We start from the raw sequence: 14,797 nt of genomic DNA on the forward strand, positions 1-14,797 counted from the left end.
TCTCTAGCTGTCCAACCTCTCCAGCTTTAACACTTTTATACCCTCAAGCGACTGAGGACTCTAGAGTCTTCACCCATCTCCCCATAAGTCAGCCCCAGGTGACCTGACATCTCATTTTGAAATATGACAACTCTAGTCCTAGAACTTCAGTCAAAACTGAAACTGAAATTTTAACATCTAGTTATATTGCTTGGGAAAGCTTTGGTCAAAAACACAGAAGCCACTCGAGGTGTTTAGAGCAAAAGTTTCAGTCAGGGAATTAGAAGTTTTCACTGGTGCTAGACGCAGAAGAAGGGAAGAACTGAGGACCACTTTGAGGAAATCTGGAAATACAGGCAGAGGTCTCAGGGAAGTGCCACCAAAGTCTCAGCTTCCTGCAACAAGAAAGGGAGGGACTGTCAGGAGGACACCTGAAAACCAAGGATAAAATCCCACCAACTTCAGTCATTCATGCTCAAGTTGGGGAATAATGGCTTTGCTTCCTCCCACCTTCTCAGTCACATAGAAGAGCATCTCATAGGCAGCATTTAATCTGAAACCTTACTGGAAAGAGATTCTAGAAATGTCATTCCAGCTTTTCCCTAATGCAGGGATATTGCTAAGTTGACCGTCAACAATCTAGAGCATTTACTAAATGCTGTTTTGTACATTTAGTCCTCCAAAACAGGAGAGAGTTGGGGATAGGAACAGCAGTAAAAAGGACCCTTGATTGGGGAAAAAAAAAAAAAAGTTTGAAAATCACTGTCTTAAATGTTAATAGTTAATTGCTCTAATCTGTTCTAGTATGAACTAGGATAGTCAGTTGGAATAGTAAATAAAATTCCTTTTGAGTCATTTGGAGAGATTAAACATAATACAAGAACTATATTACATGAAGTCTGGCATTTAGAATATTGTTGATTATCTAGAGCAGGGACAAACAACTTTTTTTCATAAAAGGTCACATAGTAGATATTCAAGGCTTTGTAGGCTTTACAGTCTCTGTAGTCAGGTCTGCTATTGTAGCACAAAAGGAGCCACAGACAGTATGTCTGCATGGCTGTGTGACAATGAAACGTTATTTACAAATACAGGTGGTGGGCCAGATTTGGCCTGGGGCTGTAACTTGCCAACCCCAATCTATAGCAAAATAATATTCTGTAAGTTTACAATTTCCTTTACCTATCTTGCTGGTAATAATATGGAATATATATAAATGTTATATTTCTACATATGTATAGCCTCACATGGTTGGAAATGGTGTGCTGGCAAAATTATATTATGCCAATTTTCACAGTAGCACATACTGCAGAGAATAGCAAATGCCTTTGAGTTAAGAGAGTGGCCCAGTACACATTCACACAACCCAATAAGGTTCTCCTGCAACCACCTATCCATCTATTAACTCTTCAACAAATAATGTATTGAATACCAGGTATGTGTGACACACTAGGCTAGATTTTAGGGAAAAGAAATAATACATCTTCACTCTGGAGACTTTAAGACAGATATGTGAACACATCAGTTTCTAGCATTTTTACAGTTTTTATGAACAATGTCTATCTTTTATGTACTAGACAGTAATTCTAGGTGTGCATCATCACACCTAAATGCATCATCACTAATTTTCACAGAAATCATGTTTAGAGATATGTGGCCTCCCCAGAAGCCCATGACCAGTATAATTGGAGGTCCAGGAAATTGGTGGACAGGGAAGAGATGTGGCTAAGGAATTTATCTTTTATGTCTATCTGAGACTATACTTCAATTTCAAGTTATATTTTAAGGATGTTCTTTAATCTAGGTTTTACTTCTTGTCAAATGATGAACTTCTGGAGATTTTGGCCCAGACACGAAATCCACAGGCTGTGCAGCCACACTTAAGGAAATGCTTCGACTCCATTTCAAAGCTCGAATTTGCTCTCATGCCTCCTGCTGAAGGAAAGATTCCTGGTATTGATGGAGAACCAGAAAAGGTTTATACTAATGATATTTTGGCAATGCTGTCACCAGAGGGAGAAAGGGTGAGGTGCTTTTGTTTATATTTCTTTATTGATGAACTTTGTTACTCTTCTAGGGTTATTCTCGCTCTAAGCATACAGGTACTCTGTTGGCTCAGCAATTTCAAGGATAACCAAGATAAAATTCTTGCCCTCAAAGAGCTCAAAGTCTAACAGAGAAGTAGTCGAACAAACAACTGAAAATCACCACAGAAAATGCAATAACAAAGACATGTGTTCTGTTGTTGGAAATATAGTGGAGAAAACTAGAACCATGTCTTATTTAACTCCCCACAAGAGGCACACTAATGGACTGATTAAGAGTACTGGTTCTACTATCAGGCCACTTGGACTAAGTCCCACCCCTTAATCTCATCCAAAAGACAGGGATTAGTAATTGTATCTGATTAATGGAGTGATGAGCCTGTTCAGGGGATAGTGTATGTAAATTACTTAAAGCAATACCCAGTAAACACTATTTAAGTGTTAGTTGCTGGCAGCAGCATCTCCAGGGCACTGCACAGCCCCTGGCATATGGGGAACACCAAGAGAGTGAATATATTAGCACACTGTGAGGAATCAAGTGACTTCACAGAGGAGAGCTACACATATGCACACACACACAAAGTCAAGTATGATGGAAGGGAGAGTATCTTCTACGTGGGCATGGGAGACATTTCAGACACAGGAACTGTGCAGGGAAATGCTAAGGAATTGGGTCCAGTAAGAACACAGTGGTGTATCTATGGGAACATGTAAACATTTTATTTGTTCTGAATTGATCCTCTTGCAAAAGAATTTGCTTATCACTGGTGCAGAAGAGAAGGGGAAAGACCGAGGATAGAATCTCAGGAAAACATGAAATGTAAAGAGAGGTTAGAAGAAGAGCAGATCAAGGAAACCAAAACAGCCATGACAGTCAAGCCATTGGAAGTCCAAAAAAATAGATACAAGAACTGAAAAGTGTCATTTGGACTTTTCAGTTGGGAGGACCTGGGAAAACTTGAGAATAGAAGTGATCAGGGACAAAAATCAGATAGCAACAAGTAGGAAAGTGAAAATAAGTGAAGAATTCCATGCAGTGCATGTAGACTACTCTTTCAGGGAGTTGACTCCAAGTGGAAGCAGTAAAATAAAGCAATAGGTCGGGTGAAAGGAGATAGATGTATAGTGGAATGTCAATAGAAGTTTCAGTATTTGTGGTCAGGCTTCAGCGTTTATATAGCATAGGATTCTGTCATGGAAATACAGAAGGCATACAGCTTACAAGTCCCACACAAGCCACTTTATCAATGCTCTGATTACCTTTTAGGTTAGCTTGGGGAAAGGCCTCAAGGCCCGAGGCAATGTAGAAGAATGGCTTGGTAAAGTGGAAGAAGCCATGTTCACATCTCTGCGTCGCCTGTGCAAAGCTGCCATCGCTGACTATCAGGGGAAACTGAGGACAGACTGGGTGGTGGCTGGCCACCCTTCTCAAGTAACTCATACTCACATTTCATATTTCTGTATTCTTTTTTGGTGATATGTATCACATATTTAAGAAAGATGTTTTCTTGCAGGTTATCCTGACCATTTCTCAAATTATGTGGTGCCGTGATTTGACTGAATGTCTGGAAACAGAACACAGTAATCACATAGAGGCCCTGGAGAATTTTGAAAAAGTAAATTTTGAGGTGAGATCTATAACAAAGTGACATTATTGTCTTGCAAGACGGTCTTAGTGGGTTTTTTTTTAAAGCATAGTTAATGCAAATTCACTTTATTTCAGAAATTCTAATGCTCTGACATGACTTACAAAGCTTTAGAATTCTCACTAAAATTATTTGTGTTTTACTTTTTTTAGGGACACTACCTTAATGTATGTGTAGTATTCATATGAATACTTGTGAAAATAGGAGGAAAAACAATTCCAGAACAAAACATCACGGTTATAATGGTTTGCAACTTTTAAGCATAAACTGTATTCACTAGTTCCTGGATACCTCTCAGGGAAGTTTATTCAGTCCAGGAAAACCTCCAGATTCATGCCATTTCTATTTTTAGGCTCTAATTCTATTTCCACTATTTTGTAGAAATACATTGCCTGTCAGGCAACTAACAGAAATAGTTAGAAATAGAAATAGTTGTCTGTCAGGCAGCTAACAATAAAATGATAAATCATTCAAAGAATTTACCATCAAGAACTTTTAGCTATAGCTAGGAAATGCTGTTTTACTAAATAGCATTTCAATAGCACTAAAACTTTATACTTGTTGAATAGCAACTCCACATTTCCTCCTCTCCCTAGCTCCCTGTAATCACCATATTACTCTTTTTCTATGAATTTAACTATTTTAGATACTTCATATAAATAGATCATGCAGGACTTATCCTTCTATGACTGACTCATTTCATTTAGCTTAATATCCTCCAGGTTTATTCATGCTGTAACATGTCATGGGACTTCCTTTGTTTTAAGTCTGAATAATAAATATTTCATTGTATGTGTATGCCACATTTTCTTTTATTTTTTTCTTTTTTAAGAGACAGGATCTCACTCCATTGCCCAGGCTGGAATGCAGGGACGTGATCATAGCACCCAGCTAATTATTTTTGTTATTATTATTTTTTGTAGAGACAGGGTCGCACTGTATTGCTCAGGCTGGTCTCAAAAGCTTCCCTTAAGTGATCCTCCTGCCTTGGTCTCCCAAAGTGCTGGATTACAGGCATGATAATCATGCCCAGCTCATATTATCTTTATGTGTTCATCCTTTGATGGACGCTTACGTTATTTCCGCATTTTGGCTATTGTGAATAACGCTGCAATGGACATAGGAGTGCAGATAGTCTCCTCCAGATCCTGACTTCACTTCTTTTGGATGTGTACCAGAGTGGGATTATTGGGTCATATTGTAGTTCCATTTTTAATTTTTTGAGGAGCCAGCATATTGTTTTCCATAATGGCTGCACCATGTTTATATTCCCTCTGGCAGCATACCAGGGGTCTCTTTTCTCCACGCTCTTGCCAACATGGGGTATCTTTTGTTTTTTTGATAACAGTCACCCTAATAGTTGTGAGGTGACATCTCATTATGGTTTTGATTTGCATTTCCCTTATGATTAGTGATGTTGATCATCTTTTCATATACCCAGTTAGCCCTTTGCATGTCTTTTTCTGATAAATATCTATTCTATTCCCTTGCTAATTTTTTAATTGGGTTATTTGTTTTTTGCTTATTAAGTTGCAGGAGCAATTAGACCCTTGTCTTATACCATACACAAAAATCAACTCAAAATGGATTAAGGATTTAAGTGTAAGACCTGAAACTGTAAAATCCCTAGAAGAAGACATAGGGGAAAAGCTTTGACATTGGCGTTGGCATTGATTTCTTGAATATAACACCAAAAGCACAAGCAACAAAAGGCAAATAGATCCATGGGATTGCATCAAACTTAAAAGCTTTTGCACAACAAAGGAAACAATCAACAGAGTGAAAAGGCAACCAGGGGAATAAAGGAAAATATTTACAAACAGTATATCTTGTAAGGACCTAAGCCAACTCTTTAACTCCAAATTCAATTCTACTTCCAAGTAATACTACATTTTTAAAGATTCACCCTTAAAACAGAAAAATGAAACAACCTTATGAATAAAACAACTTTATTGAAATAAAACAACTTTATATATATTTATATGTAAATATTCAATAAATATTTATTTATTGAATAAAACAACTTTATTGAAGTAAGAGAAAACACTCTCATGAAATTCCTCAAAGAAATTTCATCTCCATAGCTTCAGAAAAGAGAAATGACTCCCTAAAGAAAGTTCCTTTGCCTCTACGTAGAGATGGTCCCTCATCAGGGTTGGCCCAAGTGACATTTCAGCACAATGATGCAAGGTCCTCAGAGGCGCTGCTCTTCTTTGAAAAAGATTTAATTTTTTAGGTAAAAATCAAGTAAAAATTTAGCTAACTCTTTCTGAAAATTTTTTCATTTAACTAGACATTGGCTAGGTTAAAATGCTCAGACTTTCTGATTATTAATGGGAAAACCACCCCTAAAACTGAAGAGTATCACCTTTAACCACATTTAATTTTTAGGGGGGACACTCTCCTCTAGAAAATCATCACATAGTGGTTAAGAACATGGGCTTTTCTGGAGGCAAATGTCTACTCAGGTCTCATTTTGCTACTTCGTAACTGTGTGACTGCCATCAAGTTACTTATGCTCTCTGACCTTCAGTTTCCTCAAATGTACAATAGGGGTAAAGACAGTATATAGTTCACAGAAGTCTCATGGGAATTAAAGAAAAGTACTGTCCTGTTTGGTCACAAAATTATAGCTTCTTAAAATTAGCTGGTTTTTAGCAATGTCTCTCCAAATTGAATGGTGAAAGAGATAATATACATATGTAAGCTGATCTTGGAAAATTCACCATGACAATTTTTTTTATTTGTAGAGATTAAATGCCCTGGCTGCAATAGTTCGAGGCAGTCTTCCTAAATTACACAGAAACATCCTAACTGCATTGATTACCATTGATGTGCATGCAAGAGATATAGTCACTGAACTTGTTCAATCCAAGGTAACTGTTTCATTTAACTAAAATTATATACTGCTTTCTGAAATGAGTGTATCTAATATGTGTATCACATATAGGTGGAGACAGTTGAGTCTTTTGACTGGCAGAGACAACTGCGCTATTACTGGGATATAGACCTGGATAATTGTGTGGCTAGAATGGCGCTCTCTCAGTACACTTACGGCTATGAATATTTGGGTGCATGCCCAAGATTGGTTATTACTCCACTCACAGTAAGTTATTGATCACTTAGGTTAATATTGACATGAGTGTGCTTTTCAATCAAAAGTCTTGAAAAGTTTCATATGACATTAATTCTTGAAAGAATTTATTATGAATACATCTTTGTAAAGCAAAGATTTGCATTATTTAATTATGTACATGGATCTTTTGGTGTATTTCAGTTGCTCTATTTTTCATAGAAAATAATAATCCTTCCCCCATAGAAAGGAAATGACTTAATTTGTGGCCAGAGTTGGTTCCCTTCATATTGATAATTTATTACTTTCTTCAGGATCGCTGCTATCTTTGCCTCATGGGAGCTTTGCAGCTTGACCTTGGGGGTGCACCAGCTGGTCCTGCTGGCACTGGGAAAACAGAGACTACCAAAGATCTGGCAAAAGCTCTTGCCATCCAGTGTGTGGTCTTTAACTGTTCGGATGGTTTGGACTACAAGGTACAGTTCTTGCATCTGAATATTAACATTTAAGTGTTTTATATGTCTTTCTCTATTTGCAACATGACATAACAAAATAAAGTGAGAATGGAGTGATGACAAGCAAGAGAAAAGAAATGGGGCAAATAATGGCTAAAGTGGAATAAATAGAGCAAGGGAGAAGAGTCAACACATGGTAGTCTGGGTAGTCTGGATGAGAATCAAGGCCAGGGGATGATTATCAATCAATTGATAAATTAATTTTTTATTTATGAAAAAATAAAAAATCTGTACATGTCAGTAAGAAGAAAGAAATGAGATGAGGTACAAGATAGAATAGCAGGGAAAATGAAGAACAAGGACTAAGCTTACAGTAGGAAATTGGCAATTCAGAGAATGGTGTATTGAACATGAAATATGTGGGAGGTGAGAATTCCTGGTAAGGTTTTTCAATACAGTGGTTCCCAAACTTTTTGGTCATGGGACCCCTTTACACTCTTAAAAATTAATGAGAAAACTTCCAAACAAAAAAAAATTGTCCCACTTTTATATTTTTGAAAATCTCTAATGTTTTCAAAATATTGCTATTATGCTAATATTTGGCATAATAGAAGACAGCCAGATTCTCCGATTTGCTTCTACATTCAGTCTGTTGAGATACGTTTTTTTGGTTGAACATTTGAAGAAAATCTAACCTCACATAGATATAGACTCTGAAAAGACGAATATTTTAAAGAACTTTTTCAGTTAACTGTTTATACTCTTCTTTGAACTACACCAAAACTTGACAAATGTTAGTTTCTTAAAGGTTATTTGCTATGTGAAAACTGAAATCATATCCACATCTTTTCATACTCTGTACTCTCATGAGAGAGTGAGAGTGAAGAAAGCATATAACACCTTGGTATTATTATGAAAACACTTTGGCCTCACAGATCCCCTAAAAAAAACCTCATGGATTTGCAGGAATCCTTGTTTGGCTTTATTTCTTCTGGTGGTTGCTATTTAAACTGTAAAAGCATACATTTGTTTCTATATTTTTATGTACCCACTTTGGACACTATCTGCCAACACATTAAATAGATGAGGATTTTATTAGACACAACTTTGTGTGTCTAATGAAGTTGGACTTTCTGTTTCAACCTCACTTTTACCATGTCAAATTTTATAAAATTTGTATTTTATTCTATAACTAAATTATATCTTCATTGCTTTGTCTGGGGGCTGAACATAAAAATGTAAATCCCTTATACAGCACTTATAATATCAAAGACTGTTCATAGTGGAATTTAATAGAATAATTGGCCCCATAGAGAAAGATCAATACATACATCACAAACCCCTGCCATTCAAAGTAAACGTCCTAAGCTTCAGGGTTAGTGGATTGTGTTTTCTTTCCACTTTGTTTACTTCTAGAACCAATATTTTTCTCATTTTTTATTTTTTACTTTTTAATTTTTATTTTTTATTTTGAGACGGAGTCTCACTCTGTTGCCCAGGATGCAGTGGCACAATCTCGGCTCACTGCAACCTCCGCTTCCCGGGTTCGAGCAGTTCCTTGCCTCAGTCTCCTGAGTAGCTGGGATTACAGGCGCCCACCACCACGCCCGGCTAATTTTTGTATTTTTAGTAGAGATGAGGTTTCACCATCTTGGCCAGCTCCTGACCTCGTGATCTGCCCACATCAGCCTCCCAGGGTGCTGGAATTACAGGTGTGAGCCACTGCACCCGGCCAGAACCATTATTTTTCTAACTTCTGTGTGCTGGGAATCACCCGGAGATATTTATTAAACTACATATTCTGATCTGCAGGTCTGGGGTGGGGCCTGAAATTGTGCATTTCTGACATCCACCAAGGTGGTGCACATCGATACTGGTCCACTTTGAGAAGCTAAGCCCTAGACCGTGGTTCTGAGAGCATGAACCCTGAACCAACAGCATTAGCGTCACCTGACAACTTGTTGGAAAAGCAAATTATAAAGTCCCATGTCAGACCTACTTAATCAGAAACTTTGGAGCTGGAGCGTAGCAACGAGAGGCTTTTTTGAAACAAACTTCCAGGTGATTCTGATGCACACTCAGATTTAAGAACCACTGTTCTAGAGTAGATTCAGCTGCCACTGTTCTTTGTATTTCAGTTTTGCATCTTTCTTATATTTCATTTTAATTTTGTTGGAATACTTCCTTGAGCAATTTTTTTCCCATTCAAGTTTATAAATATTCTGTCTCTACTGAGTCATCATACTTGATTGATAATTTGTAGAGGGTGGAATTATAGGTTTAAAATGATTTTCTCACCTGACTTTGAAGGCCTCACTTCATTGTCTTCTAGTATGCATTTTGCTAATGATAAAACTGATCATGGCTTAATAAATTTTGGAGGTTTAGTAATATTTTGCTTCCTCTCTATCTCCGGCAGCTTATAGGATTTTCTCTTGATCCTCGGTATTGTGAAAATCTACCAGGATGTGTCTACATAAGATAATTTTCTTTATTCATTTGGTTTGTCATTTTGGGAAGCTCTTTAACGGGAAAAATATGTCTTGTCAGCCTAGTGAGACCTTATTTTATTGCTTCTTTGCTTATCATTTTGTCTCTGTTCTCTGCTCTGGGCCTCCTACTTCTGTTCTCCACTTCTCTTAAATACTCTCATATTTTCTCTTGCTTGTTGCTATTTTCTTGTATTTGTTTAGATTGCTAAACACATAAACACACTTATTTTACATTTTAAGCAACAATAAGAAAAAATAAACTTATTGAAAGGTTACTTAGATAGTGGGATATCTCACGGAATCCAGAGAAGAGTTGAGCATGACTCAGGCTGAGTAGGAACGAGAGCAGCCAACTCCTTGGCATTGGGAACTTTAGAGCCTTCTCTCTAGAACCTTGCAGAGAAAACAGCATATTTTCATATTTCAAATTTTGAAAGTAGGATTCTAACTGGCAAAGTGGGTTCAAGTGATCACCCCTAGATTCGTAAGCAATAGCCAGAAGAAGAGGGTATAGTCTGACTCATACAGGCATGGATGGCTGTTGAGAGTTAGATGTGGTACGCAGTTTCCAGAGAAAGAGGAATGGTATCCTCTAAGGGTTTCTGCAACATAAGATTTCTAAGCAAAACAAGATTGTCTCCAAGGGCTATTCTTTTCTGCCTTAAATGTCCCTTCATGTGTGGATGTTCCCCAGGGCTCTGACCAGTCCCCTTTTCCTGTTTTCTCTACCTGCTTTTTCCGGTTCCTGACAACTTTGTAAGAGACAGGAGAGATTTGGGCAGAAGGAGGTTACCCTGCAGATCCCTGGTCAGATGTGCTGCCTTTCCTAAGACCTAGTTCCTGCTCCTCCAGGAACTCTCTTGCCCTAAAGTTTTCCTCTGGATTTGGTCTCCTTTGAAACTCTTCCTTTCTACAAAAAGCAAATGAAACACTCAAGCACTGGGCTGAGACTTTGTGTTTAGACTCAGGAGAAGGCATATTATCTGATTTACCTTCCCAACAGTCCTCTTTGATAGAACAGTGTTGTCATCATTGCACAGATGGGAGTGAGATTTGGACAGTGAAGTAACTCGCCAGCAGTCACCACTAGAAAATGGCAGAGAAAGAATTTGAACACGTCTTTTGATTCAAGTCAAATGTTCTCTCCCTTTTTTTAAAAAAAGTACATATTATATGCAAATTTAGGAACATAAAAAGATACAAAGAATAAAATAATGAACATCTACTTAGCTACCTCCCAGCTAAGAGATAAAATGTTACCAGCGCACTTGAAATCCTCTGTCTCTCTTCGCCAGAGATAACTTCTATTCTGAATTTGCGGGTTATCATTCACATGTGTGCATATGTATGTGTGTAGTCCTAAATTTAAAACATAGCACCATTTTGTGTGCTACATTCTACATTTTGGTTTTTCCACTGAGCACTTTGTCTATGAGATTCATCCAGGCTAATATTATAGCTCTATTTTTTTAAATTCATTTTCACTGCTCTGTTTTTATGGTTTTTTTCTTCTGATAGGTATTTGGGTTGTTTCTAATATAGTATTTGCTACTGTAAGCAATGCTGCAATAAGCATTATTACACAGGCCTCCAGGTGAATGGGTGCATGGTTTATCTGGCTTGGAATATAGGAGTTGGTCTCAAGGTACATATACATATCATATTGACTCAATAAGGACAAATGCTTCTTCCATGATTGTGGTAATTTATACTCCCCCTGCAAGTGTATAAGAGCTGCCTATGCTCCACATCCGTGCCCATGCTGTCAGGTTCCATAACTGCTGTCAGTCTGAGGAGTATGAGATGGTATACCATCATTGCTAAAACCACTAAAGACTAATTGGAAATTTTATAATGGATGAATCGGGATAGTAATCCACTGATCAATCACAACTTTGACAATCAAAAAATACGTATCTCCTGTTATGATATATAAGCTATGAATTATTCCTGTTCAAAAAAATTTACCTTCAACCTAATGAATCTAATGGAGTCTCTAGATTTAAATACCAGTTTTCAAGAAATACAGGTGTATGAGATAAAGGAATGTGTTAACACCACAAGAATACAATCAGCTAAATATGGAATCAGGGGAATTCTATAGGGAAAATAACTTACAGACCTTCAAAAATAAATTGCATAAAAGAGAGAGGATTCAGGGAACTGCTATAAATTTAAAGAGATTTAAGAGACACAGTACCCAAATGCAATGTTTGTACCTTGCTTGTATCTTTATTGGAACAAACCAATTGTAAAAGGACAATATCAGTACGATTGAGGAAAATTGAACAAGATATTAAATAATTATTGGGTTTTTCTTTGAGTAGGTTAGCAGTATTGATATGGGTAATTTGGGGGTTTTTATGTGTTACAGAGTTTATTGTGAAATAATATGATGTCTAGGGTTTGCTTTAAAATAACAACAAAAAATGTTGGAGAGCATTTTGAAAATAGCAGAATGTTGGTAATTGTTAAGCTGGGTGACATATACCTTCTTTCACCTCTTGTGTATGTTTGAAATTTTTCAGAATAAAGATTTTTTAATAGAAATCATCACAAAATAAAATGATAGAAATAACACCAAAACTTATTTCTAATCGTCAATTAATTGCTACACAATTCATCTCTGAAAAACAAAACAAAACAAAATAACCCCTGACTGCTATCAGCTGAGAGCCAACCTGACTCAGACTATTTGCTTCCCCGGTGGAACACAAACAATTTCACAGGCCACCAACTACAGACCAGGTCACGATGCATCCATTATGGAATGAGATGCCATAATCGTGTCTGAGAACACACAACAATGCTGTCCAAACCACAAAAAATAGTCTAATATCTCCCTCTCCAGGCTAAGCTGTGTAACTGCTTCACCTTTACCAATGATAGCCTCAGCCAGCTATCCATCAGCCTCCTGTATAATATGATTATGATATCCATCATAAGTTTGCCCCTGCTTCCTATCAGCACCTAATCCACAATATTGTGGATTGAATTGTGTCCCCTCAAAATATGTTCAAGTCCTCATGCCTAGTATCTGAATGTTACCTAATTTGAGTCTTTACATTTGTAAAGACTCAGATGTTTAAAATGAGGCCATACTGGAATTCTACGGGCCCTAATCAAATAACTAACTAGTGCCTTTGTAAGAAGAGAAAAATGTGGATATAGACAGAGAGAGAGAAGGCAGCCAAGTGAAGATACACAGGAGGTAGAGATCAGAGTGAAGCAGTACAAGAAGCCAAGGAATCCCAAGGGTTGCTGGCAACCACTAGAAGCTACCAAGAGGCAAGGAAGAATCCTACACCGCAGAACCTTCAGAATGAGCATGGCTCTGTTGATACCTTTATTTCAGACTTCTAGCCTCTGGAACTGTGAGAGAATAAATTTCTGCTGCTTTAAGGCATTCAGTTTATGGCAATTTGTTATAGTAGCTCTTAAAAACTAATAGAGCAAAACCCTTCTTCACTGACCCTTCCCCAGAATTTTCTAACACAAGCCCAAATCCTGTGACAAGTCCTCCTGATATCCTTTTACTGAGAGAAACCTTGGTTTCCCACAGAGTGTGCTCTCCCTTGTTGCAACGAGTGGTAAACCCAATTGTGTCTGACTACAGGTGTGTTCCTGGTTATCTTTGGCCTGTAGGCATTGACCCTGTCCTTCACTTTTGTTGAAAACGAAGAATTGGAGATCACCTGACTCGAAAAAGTATTTGTTAACCAGCCAGTTGTTGCAAGCTTTCCTGCATTCATGATCAATATTTGGAACTGCTCCTTTGTTTGGCACCCTGGAGGTTTTTGCATCCTGGAGCAATGCACCATCGTAAGATCTGGTTTGGATAAGAGCAAGCCTGCTAGTATCATCTGCTGAGCCTCCACACCTGTGGCACATGTTCACCAAGTCAGCAGCCATGTCAGGGCTGGATTTCAAACCCCCCACTCTCCTCCTCAGCCAGACACAAACTGCAGAGGCAGGAGTGGCAGAGAGAGAGGGTCATTTTTGAAGAGCAAATGGAAATGAAGAACCACCATGACCACAGACATGTTCTCAAAGAGAAAAATATTAGCAAAGAGTCTGTGTCACAGATCAAGATCTGGAATTTTCTTTGTTACTTCCTTTAGAACTGTCTGTTCATAAGTATCCCTTGGGAAGTCTCCACGTATGCCAGGACTTACGTGTATCTTAAGTATGAAGACCATTCCCCTACAATATGGAAGCATTCCGCAGCTTTGTTGTACAGAACACCAACTTGGTCTTTAGTACTGTCCATGAGTATCATTTAGTACTATCATTCCATGAGTTCATTCAACTTCTCTTACCTTGGCTATATTATTACTAATTTCCAGGGACTGTTTCTTATCTCTGACTAATTTCTTTTTTTAGAGTATCTTGTTTTATTTTAGGAATGTGTTTCCCTCCCAAATCTCTCTGAGGATTCCATTTCAATTTTGTAAAATTACTTTCTGCTCCCTAAATTATCTCCACTTTCTCCAAAGTTGCTCATTAGTTTATTCTTCTCATTCCTTCTCTTTCTTGAATCTTCACCTATTGGTTCATAAGGATAGATGAAGGACTAATTTAATTAGTGTAAACAACTTGTTTCCCCCAAATGCCCCTTCCTTGAATGAAAGAGCTGCCAAGAGCTCTGTGGGAGTATAGAATGTGTAGCCAGCAGGCTTCTCCATAGAATGTACGCACACCAAGCAGCCAGTAAGTGAGAAAGCCCACATCGAATGCCAAATAATAAGGATTTTCCTTCTAATGTAGTGTATTTCAGTGGGTTTCACTTTCTTTTATTATTTTTGAATCTCAGTGACTGAAGTGGAAGTCTGGAACCATCTTTCTCTCCTTGTCTCTGCTTTCCTTATCTCCCAAGCATAATGTCATCTCCCAGTATCTCCTAATATTAATATCTCCCCAAGGCAGATCTCCCCCTTTGTTTATGAGGCAGTCCTTCGTTTTAGCCTGGTGGGGATGACAGCACTAAAATCTCAAGGGCCCTGTTTACTCTACTTGGGGTGAGAGGAAGGAAGAACAGAGAGAGGAAGGACCCATAGACCCAATCATTCCAAGTGTGGATCTTTGCCTAATTTCCAAATATTTCTGT

The 14,797-nt window shown here is 37.8% G+C and overlaps 1 protein-coding gene across 10 annotated transcripts in view; it reads left to right on the forward strand.

The window, feature by feature from the left end:
* Positions 1 to 14,797, forward strand: part of LOC105465361 (dynein axonemal heavy chain 6) — a 383,399-nt gene that overhangs the window by 173,065 nt on the left and 195,537 nt on the right. For all 10 annotated transcript variants that reach the window (XM_011713768.2, XM_011713766.3, XM_011713767.3 and 7 more), the window contains exons 24-29: positions 1,784 to 2,003; positions 3,292 to 3,456; positions 3,539 to 3,652; positions 6,421 to 6,546; positions 6,621 to 6,776; positions 7,058 to 7,219. In XM_011713768.2, the coding sequence (XP_011712070.2) occupies positions 1,784 to 2,003; positions 3,292 to 3,456; positions 3,539 to 3,652; positions 6,421 to 6,546; positions 6,621 to 6,776; positions 7,058 to 7,219 (943 nt within the window). The remainder of the gene's footprint in view (positions 1 to 1,783; positions 2,004 to 3,291; positions 3,457 to 3,538; positions 3,653 to 6,420; positions 6,547 to 6,620; positions 6,777 to 7,057; positions 7,220 to 14,797) is intronic.

Source organism: Macaca nemestrina, chromosome 13, assembly GCF_043159975.1.
Source record: "Macaca nemestrina isolate mMacNem1 chromosome 13, mMacNem.hap1, whole genome shotgun sequence".
In the NCBI taxonomy this organism is placed as follows: domain Eukaryota; kingdom Metazoa; phylum Chordata; class Mammalia; order Primates; family Cercopithecidae; genus Macaca; species Macaca nemestrina.